Source organism: Apteryx mantelli, chromosome 24 (assembly GCF_036417845.1).
Source record: "Apteryx mantelli isolate bAptMan1 chromosome 24, bAptMan1.hap1, whole genome shotgun sequence".
Lineage (NCBI taxonomy): Eukaryota > Metazoa > Chordata > Aves > Apterygiformes > Apterygidae > Apteryx > Apteryx mantelli.
In genome coordinates this window covers 602,989-626,650 of record NC_090001.1, presented here as the reverse complement: position 1 = coordinate 626,650, position 23,662 = coordinate 602,989, and the positions used below count along the sequence as shown (strand labels likewise).

The 23,662-nt window shown below is 54.8% G+C and overlaps 1 protein-coding gene across 1 annotated transcript in view; it reads left to right on the top strand.

Moving 5' to 3' along the window:
* Positions 1–1,876, top strand: part of LOC136994092 (olfactory receptor 14A16-like) — a 44,593-nt gene extending 42,717 nt beyond the window's left edge. The window contains exon 2 of the mRNA XM_067310345.1: positions 1,752–1,876. Within this exon, the coding sequence (XP_067166446.1) occupies positions 1,752–1,876 (125 nt within the window). The remainder of the gene's footprint in view (positions 1–1,751) is intronic.
* Positions 1,877–23,662: the final 21,786 nt, after the last annotated feature.

The window sequence follows — 23,662 nt, the reverse complement described above, 5'->3', positions numbered from 1 at the left end:
TTGTGATAGTGGTCAGCCCTCTCAATGTCCTGACACCCTCCAGAAACCTCCTGCACTGCTTGCACTCGGCTGTGACAGGGGGATGAAATTCCATGCAAAGAAGCAGGCCCTGTGATCCACAGGCTTCTCACATTGATTCAAGGAGATGCATCCACCTCCTCAGCCTAAATGAGTGGTCTGAAAGTCACGCTCACACACAAGCTCTCACCCAGCCCCTGTTCCATCCCAGGCAAGACCTCCATACATCTGAGCTGCCCCTTCACACAAAGGGCATCCTCCTGCCTCATCTTCCACGACAATCTCTCCTGAAAAGCTTGTAGCCTGCCATCACAGCCCTCCAGTGGTGTGAGCGATTCCACCACATTTCCGTTCTTCCAGCCATGTGGCAGCATTGTGAAAGCTTGTGCATCTCCACCTGCTGCTGCCTGTGCCCCAGGCTGAAGACATTTGCAGATATTTGGGCTGCAGAGCCGCAGCTATGGCACAGCTCCCTCTGCTTCCCTCCCTCAGCAGAAATATCATGGTATTGCTCTCCATTACCCACCTGTCCATGCTGCCCTTGTCCTTGCCCTTGGACTCTCTGAGCAGGGGGGTTTCCGATGCAGTTCAGACACTCACCCTGTGGGTCCTGCCATGCAGATGTGTCCTTGACACTGAGGTGCCCAAGCACCCCTCTAACGCGTGGGGCTGTGGGCAATGCAGTGTTGGGGGCTGGGAATGAGCCAACTCTCTCTTCAGGACACCCCATCTTAGGACATTCCACTAGTTCCTTGGGGTGTCCAGCTGGGCTGCACTCTGCCCTCCAGAAGGGCACAGATCCCCCATTGCATCTTGGTGTTATCTAGGTGCCCCAGGGAGAAGCCACCTAGATACTGAGGCCATGGAAATGCTGCTGGCAGGCTGCATGTGGGCAACTGGAATGAGTCCAAGGTGCTCCTAGTTAGAAGGGGAGTGCTGAGATGTCCCTCGGATGCTCAGGGAAAGGGTGCTGGGTTGGTTGCTCTGCGCTTTGGAACTGGATTCCTCTGTGGTGTCATTTCTTTTTAGGGTAACATGAGTGCAATTGTCCTCTACCTCTGCAGTGTGAGCACAGGGCAGCTGGGAAGAAGACAGATGGGTAGACCAGCTCTTCTCACTCTGCACTAAAGCCATGCTGAATCCTTTTGTCTCTCAGGAATCACAGCTGGTCACTCTGAGTGCAGTAGCAGTGCTGAGGATTTCTGTCTCCAAGAATCCTCCTCGGGTGTGACAAGGGCACCTAACAGAAAAGAAAAGAAAACAAAAGAAAAGAAAACAAAACAAAACAAAACAAAACAAACAAATCCTTAAAACTCTTAATGAACTCCCATTGTTTAGAACTGGGAGAGAAGATGCTGAAAGCCCTTCTACATGAGCAGTGGATTAAATCTGATACAAAAGGTGAATATAGAAGTTGAGTCACCCCTGCTCCCATGTTTGCAGTGCTGTAGGTCAAGGCTGACTCCTCTGGAACCCACGGGCAGAGGCCCCTGCTCCTCACAGCAACCTCAGCCAGCACAGACCAGAGCTCCAGCCATGGAGCTCAATGACAGTTGTGCTGAGATGGTGAGAGGTAATGTGTGTGTTTGGGGGAGGTTATGTGAAAATTTTCCGCAGAGAAGTCTGTCCTAACTTGTCAATGACTCTTCTTCCTCAGACAGTTTCCTCAGCCAGGAGGGAGCAAATGTCCAATAGCAGCTCCTTCAATGAGTTCCTTCTCCAGGCATTCGCAGGCACACAGCAGCTGCAGCTCTTGCACTTTGCGTTCTTCCTGGACCTCTACCTGGCTGCCCTCCTGGGCAATGGCCTCATCATCACAGCCGTAGCCTGCGACCACCGCCTCCACACCCCCATGTAATTCTTCCTCCTCAACATCTCCCTCCTCGACCCTCACTCCATCTCTGTCACTGTCCCCAAATTCATGGCTAATTCCCAGTGGGACACCAGGACCATTTCCTACTGGGGATGTGCTGCCCACTTCTTTCTGCTTCTCTTCTTTTTCCCCCAGTGCCATGAGCAGAGTTTCCCTTTGCAGTGTCTTTCTTGGCACTGACACCAAGGGAGATCAGGTGAGTACAGGTGGGGTGAGACGATGGGTCCTGTGTCCATTAGGAGAGTTCAGCTTCCTTGGCCACAGTCAGGGTGTGATCTCACACACCTCTTCTGCGAGCCCCTGCATGGGCTGGTCCCTTCCCCATACCGTGCTGCCATCGTTCACAGTGGAGCGGGAGTGGAGGGTCTGGATGCAGCAGGGCAGTCTGGACGCAGCCTGTGGGGACAGACCCTCTGCTCCTCAGGACCATCCCCCCACTACCACAGCACACATTTCCTCATTGCAGCCTTTGCATGGGGGCTGCAGCCTTCCTGGAGACTCAACCACCAACAGTAGCAGGACTTTCTTTCTTCAGGGCTTCCTTTCCTCATGTCCACACTGGCCTGCTGTGCTCTGAGGTTTGTATATGGCCTAAGCACTGTCGTAATGTGGTGGTGGTGCATTCCTGTGAGCACCAAGAGAACCAGGCATTGGGCACCTTTCTGCCAGCCCTGGCCTCCAGAATAACATTTCCATAATAAAAGGAGATCTGCCCTGTGACGTGCCTGAACTCAGGCCTTTCTTCAAAGATGGAGCTGAAAATACACCCAAGGAACTGCACCACAAAAGGGCCTCTGCTCTGCTTGTGAACTCTGCGGGCTCCATAGGACGAGCTCAGAGTGCCAGAGAGATCTGTTAGGGAGCAAGGGCTGGATCCAGGGCTCATATCTTGGTGAGCAGTGCCAGTGGAAATGCAGGCAGAGAGGGAGGGGGATCTGCTGGACACAAGAGCAGGGGGCAGACAGAGAGTGACTGGCCTCATTGCGGGGCCTCCTGCCCTTTGCTGGAGAGCTGCTCCTCTTGTCCTGGGGCCTGCCATGAGTTATGCTGTGCACATGCCTGTGCCTGGCCCTGCACCTCTCGGGTGCTGACCTGACCCTGTGCCCGTCCTGCTGACCTGACTCCCCATCTCTGCCTTAGACCTGCCCCCTCACTACAGGCAAGAAAGCCTTGGCAAGGGAAGCTGGGATCCGAGCAGATCCCAGAGAAGGTTGTAGGTACAAAAGGTGACCGCATATCCCCACAGCAACTCTTGCCTGAAAGCCAAGTCAAAGGTGTAAGGAGGGCTTCAGATTTCAGCCCCTACCCACGTAACACTGCACACGGACTCTTAGCTGAATGAAAAAGTGAGGGCAGCCACTTGGGGTCTGATTTGATGATGCACAGTTACGAGAGCAAGTGTTTCTGTATCCCAGCTCACGTGTTTAAGCACCATTTGCCTCTGGGTTCCTGCTACAAAGAGGATGTTGTTGGGAGCAGCAAGAGTGGGGCTGCTCCATGTGGGAAGGGGAGTCGGGAGCCAAGGGTGCTGGCAAGGCAGGCAGGGCAGTGCCCCACTGACAAGAGGTGCCATCCCTCAGTACCCAGGGAAGAGGAGCAGAGGAGGTTTGGGAATGGTAACCGGGGTCAGGCACAGTCCTAAAATCTCCAGACAAGACTGTAGGGCTCCAAGCAGCCTTGCTTTGTGCAGGAGGTTGGACTAGAGACCTCCAGAGGTCCCTTCCCACTGAAACTCCTCTGTAACTCCATGAATGGGAAGACACCGGGTACAGAGACAGGCTCTGTCTTTCCCACATGCTGTGATCCTGGCGGGTGAGAGGCAGAGCCCTCATCCAGCCCCACTCTCCCTCGTCCTCCTCTGCCTCTGAGCAGGTGTCCTGCTGCCTGGCTGGGGCTTGATCCCCGATATGAGGAGAGGTGGGGATGGTCTGGGGCCAGGTAGCTCCTGCTTGCAGAGCTGGTTCCCACGGTGCCAGGAGAGGGGCCAGGGGCTGGGAGCAAGGGGGCAGCAGGCCAGGCAGGGGCAGGGGTGGGCAGGGATGTGGCAGAGGCCTCATGGAGGGGGCGCAGCCAGTGCTGCTGCAGCACAGCGGCTGTTGCCTTTGCCTCCCTTGCAAAAGGTTCTGCAGGGCTGCCAGGCAGGAACAGGCTCTTCCCCCGTCCCTGTGCTGCCCTCCCAGCAGCATGGGACATGTGAGAAGGGGCTTGGCCTGCACTGACCTTGGGGCCAGCTCCCCAGGGCTGGCACATCTTGGCCTGAGGCAGCTCCAGCTCCTCGGCCTCTGCTCCAGCATGGCTGGCACAGGGATGAGAGCTCCTCGGGCAGGGCAGAGCGAGCCTGGCTGGGGCAGCATCAGGGGTGAGATGCAAAGGTGTCTGGCTCATTCCCGGGCTTTGGAAAACTCCCTCATGCATCCTGAGAGGCTCCATCTGCCTCTTCCACCCTGCCCTGTGCTCCCCTCCCGTTGGACAAAGTGGAGCTCAGCATTGCCTGGGGACTCTCCTCCCCATGGGGAGCAGAGGGAGGGCCTTCACCAGCCCCACACTGCCTTTTCCACCTCCAGCCTTTGCACTTGCACTTGTGCCCACTTGCCTTCACCACTGGAAGCCCATGAAAATCCCAGCGCTCCTGCCCTCGAGCTGGCATCCAGCCTGAACCTGGAGCCTGGCTGGCCACAAAGGCATCACCTGTCCAGTGCACCGCCAGGGTGGCTTGGGAGAGGGCAGCTCCCCTCTGCCTCGCTGGGGCTGGGCATGAGGCCGGGGCTGGGCACAGCTTTTCCCCAGGGATCTCCCTGAGGAGCCACTCCAGGTGATCTTCCACCTCTGCCCTGGCAGCAGCACTAGCACTCAGGGTGCCGGGGGGAAGTGCACGGAGGGTGGAAGAGGGACAGGCTGCCCAGGGGGAACATTGAGACCTTGTCCGTGCACACAGGGATGGAGTGAGGAAAGCCAGAACTCAGCTGGAGATGGAACCAGAGACCTTGCACATGGAAAGGCCTGGAGTATTATTCAATGATTATGAAATGATCCCCCAGAGTCTGGGGGATCCAACCACCTGGCCCCTGCCCAGTCTGGGCTGGGCCCCCCACAGCTGTTAGCAGACAGCCGTGCTCCCAGATCTGCTGGGGTCTGGTGCAGAAGAGTGACCATGCAAGGCTGGCCTTTTCCCCTCCATCGGGATATGGAGACCTGCAGGAGGACGAAGCTCGCCATGCAACAACCCCACAGCTGGGGTGAGGAGCCAGCAGCAGAAAGTGGCCATGTGAGAGGCTGGTCCAGGACAATGGCCTTCTGGCATCTTCCCCAGTGTGTCCATGCAACACAGGGATCACCCTGGGCTCTTCTCTTCTGCACCCTCCATGTCCTGGTGCCTTTCCCAGGAAACCTCCATTTGCCTGCAAGCACACTGGTGGGTGCTCCCACACTGCTGTTCACACACAGTAGCTGCCTGCTGGCGTTTTGCCTCTCCCAGGCCCTTTCCAGCCCATCTCAGCCCCTCCCCAACTCTCCCCACCTCCCCTGCCCTCTCCCCAGACCAGCCAGCACAGCAGCCCAGGCTGAGGGTGGCCCCACAGCAGTGCCCTCCACAGGGAGCTGCAGAGCTCTGGGCACTTACACCACAGCCCCAGCCCCTGTCCAGGACAGCACCAGAGTCCTGGTCCCGGGGCTGCTCAGGCAGATCCTGCTGCCCCAGGGACAGAGACGCCTGCCCTGAGCTGGTGCACACAGGAAAGGGTTTGTCTTTGTGTTCCTCCCCTGCACACACATGCACCCCTACTCCCCCCTGGATGTCCCTGATCCCCACAGAGCCTTTCCCCAGGGGAGTGTGTCCATGCTGGGCTGGCCGGTCGTTCCTGCACCCCTCCCCTGTGCTCCTCACAGGGCCTCAGGCTGGCGGTGCTGCTCTGCAGAGCAAGCGGGCTGTGGGCCCGCAGGGTGAGTCTGCACTGGCTGTGCTGGTCAGGGCAGACCCAGCTGGACCAGCACCATTGCGCCTGACCACCCCCTCCCAGGCTCTGTGGCTGTGGACGATGCTGGAAGCAAACACAGGGCATTTCAAATGGCTCTGGAGGTGTTCACATGTGTCATTTGGCAGAATGAATGTGGGCTTTTTTTCCCTTCAGATGACATGAACCACTCTTGCGGATCCCTTTCCTGTGCCTGCTGGGTCCCCACTGCTTCTCCTGAGATTTCTGAGCTCTCATTCAGTGCATTCTTTGGTTTAGCCCTTTACCTTTGGGGGACTCCACTTGTTTTTGTGAGTCTCCACTCACTTACAGCTGACTCCAGCCCTCCTGCCCAAACACATCACCCTATGAGCTCATGGCCCTTAGCCCATGGAAAACCCAAGCACAGCAAAGGGCCTTTTCGGGTACAATTCCCTGAGTGCATTCTTGGCTCCAGCTTCGGAAGAAGAGCCCAACCTTCAGGCACTGACCTCAGGAAATTCCCTTTTATTACAGACATCCTGACTGGGAGGCCAGCCCGGACACAGTGCTATGCAGATTTACAGAAGGCTTCTGGCCAGTCAGATGGGCTTTGTGCTGCTGGAGAAGTGGGATGATTTCAACCATTTACAAACAGAATTATCACAGATAGAATGCCCAAAGCACAAGAGTTGCCCAGGTAAATTGGAAATCCCTTGTGAGGAGAGATGGGCAGCTCATTGCTGCTGAAGTAGTACTAGTTGAACCAGTTTCTTCAGTGCGTCCTTGAGCTCCTTGTTCCTCATGCTGTAGATGAGGGGGTTCACTGCTGGAGGCACCACTGCGTACAGAACAGCCATCACCAGATGCAAAGCTGGGGAGGAGAGGGAGGGGGGCTTCAGGTAGGCAAACATGACAGTGCTCATAAACAGAGAGACCACAGCCAGGTGAGGCAGGCACATGGAGAAGGCTTTGTGCCGGCCCTGCTCAGAGGGGATCCTCAGCACAACTGTGAAGATCTGCACATAGGACAGCACAATGAAAACAAAACAACCAAAGAGTAAAAAAATACTAATCACAGTAAGCCCAAGTTCCCTGAGGTAGGCGTCTGAGCAGGAGAGCTTGAGGATCTGGGTAATTTCACAGAAGAACTGCTCCAGGACATTGCCTTGGCACAGTGGTATGGAAAATGTGTTAGCAGTGTGCAGGAGAGCACTGAGAAAACCAGCAGCCCAGGCAGCTGCTGCCATTTTGACACAAGCTCTGCTGCTCATGATGGTCCCATAGTGCAGGGGTCTGCAGATGGCCACGTAGCGGTCATAGGCCATGACAGTGAGAACAGATTACTCAGTTGAGAAGAGAAAGTAAAAATGAAACACCTGTGCAGCACATTCCCAGTAGGAAATGGCCCTAGTGTTGCTCAGGGAATTAGCCATGGATTTGGGGACAGTGGTGGAGATGGAGCCAAGGTCAAGGAGGGAGAGGTTGAGGAGGAAGAAGTACATGGGGGTGTGGAGGCGGTGGTCGCAGGCTACAGCTGTGATGATGAGGGCATTGCCCAGGAGGGCAGCCAGGTAGATGCCCAGGAAGAGCCAGAAGTGCAAGAGCTGCAGCTGCCGCGTATCTGCAAATGCCTGGAGGAGGAACTCATTGAAGGAGCTGCTGTTGGACATTTGCTGACGCTGGGCATGGGGGCCTGTCCAAGAGGGAAAAGACAGGGACAAATTAGAGCAGTCTTCTGGGAGACAAACCCTTTGCCTTCCTCACAGAACCTCCCACTTTTCCTCTCTCCTTTACCTTCGTTCAGCTCCCTGGTTCAAGCTCCGGTTTGCGCTGCCTGAGTGTGCCATGCAGAGCAGGGGCCTCTGCTAACGATTTCCAGAGGAGTCAGTGCTGCTCTGCTGGGGGGTGTAAATGGAGGAAGGTGACAAACATTTCCAGTTCTTTGGTGGGGATAGGAGGGGTTTGGGCTCCATGAGCTGAGCTAAGGACACTCAGGCCGGTGACTCAGTGGGAATAGTCTCTGTTTACCAGAAGGAGAGAGGAATATAGCACTTGCACCAACCAATAAACCCCTACAATAGAAGAAGGCTCAGGGGAGATGGGCAAGGGGCATGTGCCCATGAAGCTCAGGGGATAAGGTAGGGTGTCACTGACCACAGCTGTTGCACAGAAAGCTGACCTTATCTCAATGCAAAGGGGACCGTGACTGGAGGGTAACCGTGGTTTTAGATAAACAGCTATGTCAGTTGAGTGGATAAAGTGACTACACCCCAACTGAGTGGATCAGCTGGTGTCAATGTTTTCCCCTGAGTCCTTCAAAAGAGTGTGAATGTCTCCCTGAGTTAGCCAGACCAGCACGGGAGGGAGTGTATTTGTGGCTCAGCCCAACAAGGACTATAAAAACTGAACAACTAACGAAAGAACTTGGAAGAGAGCAATGTAACTGAGCTGCTTTCATTGCATGTCTTCCTTCCTGGCGACTGGGGATGCCCAGCGCTGTGATGGTGAGCACAGTATAGAGAGCAGTAATGGGGATCACACTGGTGTTGTGATTGAACTGATACTGCAATTGCTCTATTTTGCTAAGTGTAACTCACACTTGTATTGTGATTTCAGCATATTGCTGTGTCACTCTGCTAAATCAAAAATCCTGTGCAACGTCCAATATCTTCAAAGAAGTAAATGTTGATATTCAACATTGCACCGTCCATGTGTGGAATAGCTAGAAGAACCTGGGCAGGGAGGATTGGACTCTGACAAGCTCTCCTGCCAGCTGCCTTGGAAAGGGAAGATCCTTGTGAGGCATTCACCTCCCCCAGCCTTGCCCTCCTGAGCAGAGGTGTTTGTATCTGAAGCAGCCACACCAGCTCCCATTCTAGCAAGGCAGGGAAACTGTCACGTGAAGGCAGCGCGTGCCCGACCCTTTCTGGATGTCTCCGTTCCAATGCGATAGACCCTCTCCTCACACCAATATACCATCTGCTCATCAGCAGAGACACAGGGGACTGGCTCAGAGGAAGGTGTCTGTATCAGAGGGACTGACCATGACTTGCCCAAATCCTTCCTCCCATGCTGATTCTCTTTGCAGTTCCCTCTCATTCCCTGCCCATCTCGCTGCCTGGAACTCTCCCTGCTGGCAGCTCCTTCTCTATCCCAATGTCGTTTCCCTGATGGTGCTCACAGACCCCATCCCACCCTCTGCATGCTCTGTTCTGCCCGACAGAAACCTACCGGGACAGGGCGCTGGGCAGAGGCATTGCTGTGCTCAAAGGTCCTGAGGAGCAGGTCAGAAAAACCCTGACAATGCCATAAAGATGATGCTGGTGCTGTCTGTAGGCTGAGGAGGGGTTGAAGGGGTTTGCTGAGCTTTCTCACAGACCTAGTGATCTCTGAGAGGGAAGGTTTGAGAGTCTCAGTTCCTTCCCAAAGCACAAAATTCTTTCCTGTTTTCCCCCTCCCCAAATCAGCGAACTCAAAGCACACAGCCTAGAAGGAAAGCTCCTTCCCTTTCAAGTAGCCCCTGCCTTGACCTTCCTTTTGAAACGTGCACTCCAGAAATGTCCTCTGGGTGAGCTGGAGCTGTGAGTAGCCCTGACCCACGCACCACCCTCTCCACAGCACACTCAGCCTGCCCTGACGGGCTCTCTCCTCCCACCCAGAGCTTCTCCCCACAGCGCTGTGGGGAGTTTGCTGGGCAGGCTGAGTGCTGACCCTCGCAGGCAGCAGACTCACTACCCGGGGCACACAGCACCCTGGGGTGCAGGAACACTGCTCTGAATGACAGCCCTGGCTAGACCTCTGGCACACCCTGGCTTCACACCCATGCAGCTCTCCCTGGCAGAAGGCAGCAGGACACCCTGTCCCTGGCATGCTGTGGCAGGGAATCCCCTCCTGCACTCTGGAGAAGCCAGGAGAGCAAGCCTCAAGAAAACTCTCCGTTATGGGCTGGGTTTAGAAGACCCCTCCAGCAACAGCAGTAGCATTGCCCTGCAGCCAGAGGCTTACCGTGCAAAGGGCTGTGAAGATTCCTCCCACAAGGAGCTCTCCTCTGGCCTCACACTCCACACTCCCTTTCACTTCTCTCTCTCTCTAGTCTCATCGCATGTCAGCAAGAGCAGGCAGTGCCCAGAGCCCTGCTGCTCTTGACAGGGGAGCTGCTCCTGCAAAGAGTTGTCTCCCAGCAGTGCTGCCACCTTGTCAGGAGCTCTCTCTGTCCCAGGAGCCTGCCTCTGCTCAGCAACAGTTGTCCAGCTGAAGGCATGAATTTCTCTCTCCCTTGTGCTTCCTCCTCCTGGGACACGGTCACTGAAGTTGCCCGAAATAATCACCTATGGGCCTTTTGTAAAGAATGGAGAGAGACCCATTCCAGTATTGCAATTTGTCTTATCAGAGGATGGTCATCTACATCACATGGAAATGTCCCACTCTGGAAGACCCTATTCCCATCTCTTAACTAGGCAGGACACCTAGGAAAGGGGCAAGAGGAGATTTCAATGATCCATGGCTCAGGTATTGATTCAGACGCGTCAATCTGTGCTTCTCATGCTGGTTTAGAAGCCCCTGGGATGGAGTGGGATTCAGAGCCCTTCTGTGCACTCCACAAACACACAGGAGGTGCGATTCCCCTTTCACAATCTGGACTGTGCACTACAAAGATGCCGGCATGCAAGCTCCCTCTCTAAGCTCCCATGATAATCACTGGAGAGGGAGGGGAGTAGCCAGCTGCCCACACACAAACACGTGGTGACATCTGAAGCGAGAGAGGTGGTGCAAGGCATATGCCAGTGTCTGCTGGCTCTGATGGAGCAACCGTGAGACCCACATCCTTCTAGAGCATTAGGTGGTGGCCAGGTGGAGAATCTCCTTGGCCATCGGAAATGACACGAGATGCCTAATACTGCCAGAGCTCCACACATTCGGAGGCTGAGGCACAAGCAGATCCCTACACTGCAAGCAGTTCATGTCATTCAGTGCAGGCACTAGGTTCAGTGATGCCTGGGGTGTCAAGCACAACCATATGTCTCCAGCACATACCGCATGGGACCTGCCTGTGTCCAAACAACTGAATCCCACTTCTGTCTTCAGGTGAAGTCCATGCCCTCTACATCCAAGTGTGCAGCAGAGAGCTGCACATCACACCAAGGGCTCTACTCATGTCCCTGCACGCTTAACACCTTCTAGCTCTCCTCTCCCTGAGGCTCTTCCCACTCCCACATCATATGAACAGGGACTGTGCTAATGATGTCCACAGCATGGCTGCATGGCAGGCTGTGCAGGCCCAAGAACTTTCTCTGGGGCACCTTCTCCTTCCTGGATATCGATTTACCTCCATCAAAGGCACCAAGGTGCTGCAGAGGCAGCTCAGGCAGCAAACCCCTCTCCTGACATTCCTGCACAGCCCAGCTCTTTTTCTCCCTGGCCTTGCGCACTGTAGGCCTTGCTCTCTTAGCGGGAACCTCCTTTCACCATTACATATGTTTCACCAGACTGCAGTGCTCTGATGGCATGCTACAAGCTCTTCAGGAGTGACTGTGAGGGCAGGTGATTGGGGGGATGCCCTCTGTGTAAAGGGGCACCTGGGATTTGTGGAGCTCTTCCAAGGCAAGGACAAGGTGCTGGATGGGAAAAGGTGAGTGAGCACTGGAGTAAGGGTGACCTTGCGATGGGAGTTACAGTTCACCTGATCAGGGCGAGGAAGTGGACGCAGGCTCCTTCAAGCAAGCTGAGGAAGTCTGTGGCACACAGGGCCTGCTGCTTATGGAGGGACTTTAATCCCCCTGGCATGCAGTGGAAGGGCAAAGCGCAGGGTGAAAGCAGTCCAGGAGGTTTCTGCAGGGTGTCACGGACACCTTCTTAGCACAGCTGCCAGATGGGCTAAGAAGGGCGACGCTCTCCTGCATCTGGTACTCGCAAACAAGGAAGAACTGATCAGGGAGGTGATCATCAGTGGAAACGCTGGCTGCAGGGACCATGAAATAGTGGAGTGCCACATCCTGAAGGCAGGGAGGAAGGAGAGCAGCAGAGTACAGACTCGGGACTTCAGAGGAGCAGACTTTGGCCTCTTTGAGGACTGCTGGGGCATCCCATGGGAGTGAGCTCTGAAGGGCACAGGAGCTCAGGAAAGCCAGCACGCCATTAAGAACCATATCCTGGGGTGCATGAGGAAGAGTGTTGCCAGCAGGTCGAGGGAGGTGATTCTCCCCCTCTCCTCAGCCCTGCTGAGGCCACACCTGCAGTACTGTGTCCAGTTCCGGGCTCCCCAGTACAAGAGAGACATGACACTACTGGAAGGAGTCCAGCGGAGGGCTCCTTCCAGCTTCCAGATGATGAGGAGACCAGAGCATCTCTCTTATGAGGAAAGACTGAGAGAGCTGGGGCTGTTTAGCCTGGAGAAGTGAAGGCTGAGAGGAGATCTTATCAATGTGTTCAAGCATCTGAAGGGAGGGTGTCGAGAGGATGGGACCAGACTCTTTTCAGTGGTGCCCAGCGACAGGACACGAGGCAATGGGCACAAACAGAAACACAGGAAGTTCCATCTGAACATGAGGAAAAACTTCTTCACTGTGAGGGTGACCAAACACTGGAACAGGTTGCCCCGAGAGGCTGTGGAGTCTCCTTCTCTGGAGATATTCAAAACACGCCTGGACGTGATCCTTTGCAACGTGCTCTAGGTGACCCTGCTTGAGCAGGGGGGTTGGACGAGATGATCTCCAGAGGTCCCTTCCAAACTCAACCATTCTGTGATTCTGTGATTCTGTGAACAGCACCCACCAAGCGCAAAAATGGTCCATACCAATACTCAGTAAAACCAGTAGACATCTCAGCACAACAGCTGGACTAAACAGTGTATTGTTGTCAAGCAAAGTAGGGTTGCTGTTCGGGAAGCCAAAGCTCCTCTAGGATATACACTTGCAGTGGTTGTGAAGGTGTCACAAAGGAGTGATGCACTTCAATTGTAAGAGGGAAGCAGCACTATGTTTATTGAGGTAATAAGGCGACTTAACAAAATTCAATCATAAATAAGAATGATTTCACGAGATTCGATTGGCAAGGTTTACTCAGTTATTTACTGCATGAAGGACAGCGTCAGATGCACATGCAACGGAGACCCTTTCGTTGAGTCACGAGGTTCAGAAAGGACTCCCTTGCTTTCCAAACTCCCTCAGAGAGGAGCCTACGTGCGGCTAGATCCAATCCTAGTCTCAGACTGGGTCAATGGTTTATGTCTAAGGGATTATGTGCACAATTAATCAGAGATATAACTCAGCAAAGTTTCGTGAAGTTTTGCAGTGTTTCAGCATGCTATTAATCACTTACCGAGGATGTGTCATGGGTAAGGAATCTCTCAACCTTGAGGAGGAACCTTGAGAGGCTTCCCTGCTCAAGAGGAGGTCCTGCAGTGCAGCCCACTGCAATGCAGGAGAGCTCAATGGGATCTGGGCTGCCCCCTAGTTATGGGGGTCAGGGGGAGATGATTGACTCATAGTCATATTTGCATGCTAGACGGGCCTTAGTTGGCGCATGCTCAATTAGCCCCTGCATACATGCTGTTTACAAGGAGGCTGGGTTGAGGGGGAGAGAGCACATCAGCGAGGGGGGAAAGGAGCACAGCATCACAGCACGTTTGCACTTTTATGGCACATCATGTCTATCTTGAGCACTGCAGACCGAGAAACCTTCCTGAGGACTTTTACAAGCAAAGAGCCTGCTTTGGTGCCCAAAGGAGCAAGGCTCGCTCCTCTCCCATGTTCTCCTACATCCTGCTTCTACAAAAAGAGGGACCCACAGGAGAAACCAGTCTTGAGGCTCACAAAAGCATCTCAACGTGTGGCCACGCTTTGTGCTGTATCAGCCCACAGGACTTTGAGCCTGGTCCTGTAAAAATGCCAAGCCCCAAACCAACCCACAAACCCCAGATTCCTGCAGAGATTGGCCCAGTGCAGCGACCTGCCAGTGCAAGGGCACAGAAGTGACTTCTTTAGTTCCCCATTTTAGCTATTTCACTGCCTTTGGCAACATCTGGAGATGTTCCTCAAGGAGTTATCAGAAAAATATATAGGAAAATACCTGGGGTGGAGGGAGGTGACTGCTTTCCAGGACATGAGGGGAAATCTCTCTGCTCTCTCCCTGCCTCTGCCATCTCCATGGCAGTGACCTACCTAGCCCCCAGATGACACGAGCTGAGGTCACAGTGGGATGTGCTGCATCACAGGCAGGTCTTCTTGGTGGCATGGCTGGTGGCCCTCACTTCCCTGTGAGGCCCAGGCACTGCTGGGCACTGCTCATGTCCTCCCCACTGCTGCCCTTCATAGCAGCTCCATGGAAAAGGAGAGGGGACAGGAGGCAGTGGGGCTGTGTTGGGGCCCCTCACCAGCAGGCAGAGGAGCAGGAGCACACTGGAAAGGGGTTTGGGGTGATGAAACGGGAAGAGAATCCTTCCTCCATGGCTGGAGAGGCAAGCTGAGGGCAAGGGGACAAGCGAGATGGAGGACTGCTGGATGGACACCATCAGCCCACACCACGGTTCCTTCTTCCCAGCACTCCTGCGGCTCTCCACTGAGGGTTAGGGCTTTGGGAGCTCCTTCCCAAGGTGTCGCACAGAGACTGTTAACTGCAAAAACTGCTGGGGATCCTGGGCTGTTGTGGTGGCTGCACAGGGCTGGGGGCTGCTGCGAGAGCCCTGCCTGAGGGTCCCCTCTGCTCGGGGGACAATGTGGCAGCCAGGACTCCTGGGTCCTGGTGCTGGGGCTGTCCTGAGCCCCAAGGCTTCTGTGGGGCCAGCTCCATGCCCTTGTGGGTGGGGTGGGCAATCCATGGCCAGGTTTCCCTGCGAGTGGGTCCCCACTTGGGGTTTGGCTGTGAGGGGAAAGGCGTCCTGTGTCCTAGAGGCTGGGGTGGCCTGCAGCTCCCATGGGGTCCTCAAGAGCCTGATGGAAATGTCCATACAGGAAATGGAATGTTCACCTTGTAAAAACCCCAAGTCCTCCGCATGTTTGAGAAAACCTCTGTTCCTTCCCCCTGGATCCTTTTATGCTTCCAACTTGGCACAGCATGTTTTGGGCTCGGAGATGCCATCTTGAGATGACCACAGCACCTGTCCTCCTGCAAATTGGGCTCAAACCTCTACACCCAAAAGAAAGCATGTTTGGGAGAGCATCTTGGAAACAGGTGGGAGACACTATCCCCACTGCACAAGTGCTGGCTGACCCCAAGGACGTTTCTCTGAGCCATGGTGGACTGTGCTGGGGTGAGTCCAGCAGGACAATCTCCCACAGCCCCCTCACGACCCCACACCTCCACTCCCCAGTACCAGCAGGCCCAGAGCTGCTCTCCCCATCGCTGCCCCATGCCCCCATGCGGCTGCTCAGCCCTCTGGGGTGACCCCCCGGGGCACAGCCCAGACCTGCAGAGAGCAGCCGCTGCCTGGCTGCAGCCCAGCCCTGCTGGGCGCCGCGGGAGGGCTGCCGAGCCCCAGGACTGCCGTGGGCAGGAGGCCAGGGCAGGAGGGGCGAGAGGACACTGTCCTACCCTGCCCTGGGGGCAGCAGAATGCTGCCCATGGGCTCCGGCAGCCCGGCCAGCCCCAGGGCCCTCACGCCAGTGCCAGGGCTGCCGCCAGCACAGGCCCCAGCACTGCCCCACCACAGCCCCCCACAGACCCCAGGGTGCAGGGGAGCCAGCAGCCCCATGGGGCCCCTGTGGCAGAGCCCAGCCCCGCTGGGGCAGCAGCTGTGCCACGGGGCCCTGCATTGCCCGCCCACATGGCGCCATGCTGCCCCCAGTCCCCAACGGGCCCGGCCCCGTGCTGCCGCCCACAACATGGTGCCCGACTGCGGGGGAGGGGGCAGAGCAGTCCACCAGGGCAGGAGGGCCCAACGTTGCCATGGCACCGCCCCCGTGCAGACCTCCTATTGGCTGGCAGGAGGAGGAGGGCGGGCATCAATTCCACTGATGGCTCTGACAGCCAATTACCATCCAACATGGGGGAAAAAAAAGAACGGAAAGAGAGATGTGGAAGAGGAGCGGGAGCAAAGCAGGCGAGCAGGAGAAAGAGCAGGTGTGAGTGTGTTTGGTGGGGGCTGCGGGTGCCTTCAGCTGCCGGTGGGTGCCCTCCCGCCAGGGCAGGGGCAGCGGTGCTGGCAACGGGGCTGCTTTCCTGCAGGAGCTGCAGCAGGGGCTGGTGGGGCCATGAGCAGGGGACAGAGCGACGTGGGCCAGAGCGGGCAGCTGCCCTGCAGCCAGACGTGGCGGCCTGCCCCGAGCAGCTGGGCTGGGGCGGCTCGGTGGGGTTTGGGTGCAGGAACCTTTGGCCCTGTGGTTGGTCTGGGATCCCTGTTAAAGCATTTCCCTGAGCTGCTGCTGCCAGCGCAGCCCCAGGTGCTGCTCCGAGCTGCGTTTGGGAGCTGCTGGGCAGAGTGTGAGCAGGCTGCTGGTGTCCTCGTGAGGTGCCCTTCCCAATGGTCTCTTCTGCTCTGAAAAACGGCATTTCTGAGTGGCTCTTAGAGCGGCTGTCGCCACATGTCATGCCATGCCCTAGCCGCTGTTTTTGTTCCAGGCTTCTTGCTTCACCCCGAGACCTGTGAGCCTGGCAGCAGCGTGAAGGGTGTTTCCAGAGCAGCTTTGTGTAAGTGTGAGCTGTTTTGCTTGTCAAGGGCCTTGAACGCTGATGAACGGCCAGTCCTTGAGCTTGCCATTGTTCTTTCCATGCTCCTAGGTCAGGGTGAAGAGTTGCTTAATTGTGTCTCTGCTGGTTTCACCAACTGAGATGCCCTGGCCTGAGTCCTTCCGCGTGTCTCCAATTGTCAGGGCATAAAATAGGAGAATGCTTAGATGTGTAGAGGATTTGGTGGGTTTGTTCAGCATTGGGGAAGGAATCAGACTTCTGAGTTGCAGGAAGGCTTCTCCCTCTGCCTGGGACTTGAGGCCCTGCTGTCTTCAGGTTCCTGATCACTGCTCCCATGCAACCCTCCTGTTAGAAAATGTTGCCAAGAATTACTTGCAGGCCTTCTCCCAATTCCTAACTTTAATGGGCTATGTGTAGAGACTACCTAGGCAAAAGATAATGTTGTTTTGGGGTCGTAACTGGTACCTGAGGGGTGTTTTGCTCACTCTGAAGCTTCATTGTGAAGCCACAAGGTGAATCAGGGAGGCCGTCCAGGAGCTGGTTCAGCCTTGGGGCAGGGCAGGGGAAGCTGCAGGAGGCAACAGCCCCATGGTCAGGGTGTGGGCAGTGAGGTCACCACTGTCTGTGAGAGCTATGCCAGAAAATCACCAGTGTCCAATCAGTTCTTTGCAAGGAGCTGATAGGCCAGCAGGAGGCACATGGCTCAGCTGTTGATGATGAGGTCACTTCTGCCTGAGTACCTGGTAGTGCAGGTGGAGGAAGAAGGCTTGGCTGTTGCTTGTGAGGTCCCTTCTGACTGCTGAACGGATTGGGTAGCAGGAGTCCTGTGGCTGGAGAGGTGATTGTGAGGTCATTTCTACCTCAGCAGTGGATAGGGCAGCAGCAGCAGGTCCATGGCTGGGATTTGTGTTTTTCAGATCATTTCTGCCTGTGCAGCTGATAAGCCAGGATCTGGCTCATGGCTGGGGAACTTGTAGTGAGGTAATGTCTGTCTTAGAGGCTTCTAGGCCAGTGACAGAGCCATGGCTGTGAAGGTGACTGTGAGGTCACGTCTTTCTGAGTGCCTGCTAGGCCAGCAGCAGGCAGTTAGGCATGGGCGTTGATTGTGAGGTCCCTTTTGTCAGAGTACCTGCTAGGTCAGCAGTAGTTCATGGCTGGGGAAGTTATTTGGAGGGAACTTGTGTCTCTGAAGCCCATAGGCCTGCAGCAGGCCTGTGGTGGGGGTATGCACCTGTGAGGTCACCTCTCTCTGAGCACCTGACTGGTCTGGAGAAGACACGTGGCTTGGATGTTGGTGGTGAGGTCCCTTCTGGGTTTGTTGCGTGTCCTCAGAGGAGGGATTGACCCCTGCAGTTTTCTACAGCAGTACAGAAATGGAACTCATTAATCAGGCAGAAGTAGATGTTCCACATCGTCTGGCACAAACTTTATTCCACTCCGTCATCCTGAGTTAATACTGCTACATTTCAAATGCAGATGATGTTCTGTGGTGAGCATGGACATGGAGTTTGCCTTTCCACTTGTTGCTAAGTAGAAGCTTGCAGCGTCCTCGCAGTCAGCTAGGGAGTCCAGCTAGACTTTTGAGGCTGCTAAGTGAATGTAGTGCTGGTGTGAGCAGTGGTGTTAGTAATCTCTTCTTGCCAGGGTGTGTGTGCTTTAGAAGCTGCCCCTGTCAAAAGAGCAGGGAGCCTGTGAGATTTTCCTGCAAGGTCTGAATGCTGTCTCTGTCTTTGAGGTGTCCACCTGCTTTTATGACACGTTTGGAACTGTAACACGTTAGAGGTCTCTGATTTTCTGTCCACGTATGCAGTCATTGGAGAATGGGTGCAAAGGCAGTTGGAGGAGACGGAAGGAATGTCACCCCCCAAAAAGGGTATGGGCCACATTTTGAAAGAGATTTCTTTTTCAGGGAAGTTGAGGCACAAGCGAGAGGCAAGAGCTGGCCTGATCAGCCCCTGTGAGAGCACTTCTCTGCTTCCTGGAGGTGGGAAGTGAGCAGGCCCCGGGCTGTGAGTGGCTGTTCAAAGGCAGAGCCTGTTGCAAGGCCTTGGAGGACTAGAAAGGAATGGAAGGTCTGGAGAGTTGGGCTTTGTGTGTTGTGGGGTGCTTGGGGGTGCCCTGTGTGCTGCCATGTGTGGTGCTGTGGGCTGTGTGTCGCCGATGCAGAGGCGTGTGTTGGTTGCCAACCCTCTGTGAGGTGTGGAGGTAACGGCATGTTACAGTGCGAGATGCCCTGTGGTGGAGCCAGGTGGTGGCGCCAGTGTTTTGCTGCTCAGCGTGGGAGGAGGTGTCTGGAGAGAGCAGTGCTCTGTTCCCAAGGCCCAGCCTGCCGTCACAGTGTCCTTCAGGGAGAGCTGGGTGAGGACTGTTGGTGACCGTGTTGCCTCCTTGGAGCATCGTGGTGCGAGGCAGGGCTGCTCCCAGTTTGGTGGTTTCTGTCAGCTGAGCTTCAGGCTTGCAGTTTCGGAAGGGTTTGATGCTTCCGTGAGTCTTTGGGATTTTACTGACTGCTGGAGAGAGTTCTCTTCTCCCTCCTTAAAGGCTTTCTGTTGAATCTGGACCCTCATTGCATCTTCCCATCTCAGACGCTAATCCATTCCTATCCCTCAGCAAGATGGGTAGTTAATGAAAGCAGTCGGAGGCATTTCTCCACGTTGTGCCTACGGAGAGCCTTTCAGAGAGGGGAGATGCCCCCTCACAAGAAGTCAGGCTTGTGAGGGCGATGGGTGGCTCTGAGACACCTGTCCTTGTTAGGCAGTGGAGGTGGCATCTCCAAAGCCTCTGGTGCCTTTGGCAGGAGTCTCACAATAGCATATTCCTTGAGGCTGCAATGGGGGAGCCATGTGGAGGTAGCAGGGCTCCAACGCCCTGCTCCAGGCAGGTGCCAGTAGAGGAGGTATCTTGAGGCCTTTTCCAGTGAAGTTTTGATTATCTGCAAGGATGGAGATCTGGGAACCTCTCTGTATCCGTGTGCCGCAGTTTGGCCACCCTCACGGAGAAAAAGGTTTCTTCTTAATGTCTCAGAAGCATTTCCCATTGTCCGATTTGTCCCTGTTGCCTCCCATGCTACTAGTGTGCACCTCCAAGAAAATCCGGCTCCGTCTTCTCTGTGCCCTCCATAAGGGAGCTGTGCACAGCATGAAGATGCCCCTTGGCCTTCTCTTGTCTAGGCTGAACAAACCCAGCTCTCGCAGCCTCTCCTTTTATGCCCCATGCTGCAGCTCCTGACCATCTTGGTGTCCCTGTGCTGGACTCCCTGCAGTGTGTTAGTGCCTGTGCAGAACTGGAGAGCCCAAATGGGACCTGGTCTACAGACATGGTGTCACCTGTGCCAAAAAGAGGGGTAGAATGTCTTGGTGACCCTGCTGGCTCTGCTCTCACCAACAGAGCTCAGCACAGAGGGGAGACATTTGCCCCTGACTGTTGCGACTCTGTAAGGCCAGCAGAACTGCCAGTAACACTCCGATTCTTTCTTTCTTTCTAGGTTGCTGCACTCATGGAGGTTCCCAGTGCAGTGCTAGAGCCGCTGAGGATGGAGGCAGGATGCCAGGCTGTGTCCCTGTAGCTGTCAACATCTTTGCCAACATTGTGAGCCCTCTGTGAAAGCAGCTGCAAGTGACTGAGGAGAGGCTACGTATGGATGCGAAGGCTTCCATAAATGCACCTGTCTTCCCTGGGTGACTTGGGGTGTGGGTTCACTTCCTGGTACCTCTGCTGTGCTGCAAATTCCTCCTTCCACAACTGCTGTTACTGCCAGCCCCCTCAGAAAATGCTGCTGTGCCCCCTCCTTTTCCTAGGAGGTTGTGGTGCCATACAGGATGAGTCCAAGACCCCTACAATAGATGGCAGCATGTCTTGAGTGCCCCAAAGCCTTCGTAGCTTGACCTGAGGAAGTCTCAGAGCTCTTGGGCTGCTGGCTCTGGGAGGGGTGAGGATGAGCCCAGGGCCAGGCTGCCCGTGGCACCCAGCCCTCAGTGCTCTGTAAAGCCAGCTGTGGAGCCCGGACTGCTGCTGCAGAGGCTGTGCAGCCAGGAGAGCTGGCATTTCAGCAGCCGTCCAGTGTGGGTCTGTCTCATTGCTAGGGCCTCATTTCAAAGCCTCTGCACCCTTTTTCCCTTCACCCGGGGCTCCTTGTCCTAGTAACTAAAGGAAAGTAACGGAGGTTCCTTTGGGCTCAGGAGGCCTTCAGGACTCTCAACTGTTTCTCCATTGTATCTGTAACTTTTGTATTACTAAAGAAAACCCCCATTCCCCCATGCCTAGCTGGAGATTGCTGAGGGGATGGGGGTGGAAAGCAGCAGCCTGCTGTGCCCAAAGAAAGCAGGATCCTTCCCTCTGAAAACAAAAGCATTGCCCAAGGAGGCAGCTCTGTGCCTGATCTTGTGCTGCTCATTTGCAGAGGCCTTGTGAGCCTAGAGTGCCTTGGCCACCTTGTGATGTTACCACAAAAGCTTGCCTGTGTGTCTGGGTTGAGAAGCCAAGGGAAGGCAGCGAGCAGAGCAGTGGCTGGGGAGTGTGCAAGTGGTGAGTGTCCTGCATGCATCTGTTCTTGGTGGCACTTGGTTGTATCTAGCAGAAGAGGCAGCTCTGTGTGGCAGAGGCAGTGTGTTTGTAGACTAGGTGGCAGAGCAGAGGTCTGGCATCAGGTTGATGCCTGGTGCAGTGCCGAGTTGTTCTGAGAGTGTCAGAAACCCTTTGCAGTGCAGCTGCTCCCTCAGCTGGTCTCTGTCCCTAGAAATGCACTAGGAGTGGTAGTGGCATCGTGCTGTCATTGTGTAGGTGCTGCAGTGCAAAGGCTCCCAGCTCGGCCTTGATGGTACTAAAGGAAAAGCAAGACCAATTGTTCCTTTTGTGATTTGTGCCCAGGGTGCCAGAGTGGAGCTGTCGCATGACCTGGAGAGAGTCTTGCCAGGAGATGAAAGCCTTTTGCAGAAGACTGTTCTGTATGGAGTGATCACAGCATAATCAAGGGACGTGCGAGTGGCCCAGGTGAGCTTCTCCTCTGCGAAGGTTTGCACTTTTGAGATCCTTTGTAACTCAGTCAAAGATAGTGCAGCAGCAGGCAGGTCGATGCCATTTGTGCTTGTGAGGTGAGTTGTGGCTCTGAAGCAGGTAGGCCAACAGCATGCATGTAGCTTTGGTGATGATGGTGAGGTCTCTTGTGTCTCCATGCCTCATAAACGAGGAGCAGGCCCGTTGCTGCTGTTGGTGCTTGTTTAGGTCAATTGTGCCTCAGTCGCAAAGAGGCCAGGAGCAGCTATATGGCTTCATGGCTGCCTGTGAGGTCACTTCAGCCTGAGCACCTGACAGTCCACCTCGATGGATATTGCTGCTGTTTGTGTTTGTGGAGTCCTTCAGCCTCAGGATCTGCTAGGCTATCAGCAGCCCCATTCCTCCTTTTTGTACTTGTGAGGTGACTTTTGCTTCAGTGCCTGCTTAGACAGCATCAAGCACATTGGTGCTTTGGGGCTGGTGAGGTCACTTGTGCCTCAGGGCCTGACAGGCCAGCAGCAAGTCCATGGCTTCAGTGGAGATTCTGAGGTCATAGTTGCTGAGGAATCTTATAGGCCAGCGGCAGACCCCTTGCTGCTGTTTCTGGTTCTGAGCTCACTTCCCATGAGCACCTGGTAGAGCAGCGGTGTGGAGGTTAGTGCTGTTTGTGCTTCTGAGGTTCGTGTGCCTCAGCGCATGCCAGGCCAGCAGCAGGCACTTGGCTTCAATGCAGAGTGTGAGGGCACTTTTGTTTGAGTATTTGAGAGGCCAGTGGTAGGCACACGGCTGCTGTTTTTGCTTGTGAGGTCACTGTTGCCTTACTATGTGATAGGCCAGCAGATGGCACGTGGCTTTGATGAAGACTGTGAAGTCACTAGTTTCCTCAGACCCTGATAGGCAAGCAGCAAGCAACTTCCTTTGATCCCCACTGTTAGGCCACTTGTGCATCTGTAAATGGCAGGCAACAAGGAGACACATTATTGCTGTTAGTGCTTGTGAGGTCACTTGTGCCTCAGTGCCTGGCAGGCCAGTGTTGGTCATGTGGTATTTTTAGTGGTTGTGAGGTCACCTCTGCCACTGTACCTTGTAGGCCAGCACTTTTCACATGGCTGCTGTTTGTGTTTGTGAGGTCACTTCTTCCTCAGTCCTTGATAGGCCTGCGCTGATCATGTGGCTGCAGTTTATAGTTGTGAGGTCACTTGTGCCTCTGTGGCTGATAGGCCTGTGCTGGTCATGTGGCTGCTGTCTGTGATGTCACTGGTGCCTCAGAGCCTCATAGGCCAGTCCTGGTCATGTGGTTCTTTTTTTGTGATGGTGAGGTGACATCTGCCTGAGTGCCTGATAAGCTCGTGCAAGGCAAATGGCTGCTGTTTGTGCTTGTGAGGTAACTTCCATCTCAGTGCTTCATAGGCCAGTGCTGGTCATGTGGCTGCTGTTTGTGGTTGTGAGGTCACTTGTACCTCAGGGCCTCATAGGCCAGTACTAGGCAAATGGCTGCTGTTTGTGGTTGGAAGATGGTTTCCTCCTGAGGACCTCATAGGCCAGTGCTGGTCATGTGGCTGCTCGTTGTGGCCTGTGTGGCTGCTCTGAGGCCCTAATAGGGCAGGGCTAGGCCCATGGCTGCTCTTTGTGCTTGTGAGGTCACTTGTGCCTCAGGGCCTGATTGTTGGATATAACAGCATTTGCTTAGCACTTGGAGCTCCATCTACTGAAGCTTAAGGCCGCACATCGCTGAACTTTTCCCTCAATTGTTTGAGCCAGTTGAAACAAGGAGGGAACAAGGAGATAAGGAAGTAATAAAAGAGCTTCAGGAAAGCTTAGTGAGTACCATGACTCTGCCTGGAGACAACAGGGAAACCAACCAGGGCCAAAGAAGCTACTACTTGTGGAGCAATCAATCATTGGTGCAAGAAATCGGAGAATGGACAAAGAACTTAAGCCATAGGGGTTTAAATACCCAGGGTATTTTCCGTTCGGGGTCCCTCGGAGGACGTACCCAGCTCAAGCTGTAATACTAATAAAATCATCTTGTAAAGAATTATTTTGTATCTTTTGGATAAAGCGGAAACCTAGAGTCAAACCCTGGATTGAACACTGGACACTGGATTGAACAATTTCCCTAACAGTTTGGCACCCCAGATGGGACTCTAGGCAACCACCATCGGATCTTCTCATCTCCAAACTTCCAACGGTCGGCAGCAGGTGAGTTCACCTAGGAGCTTTG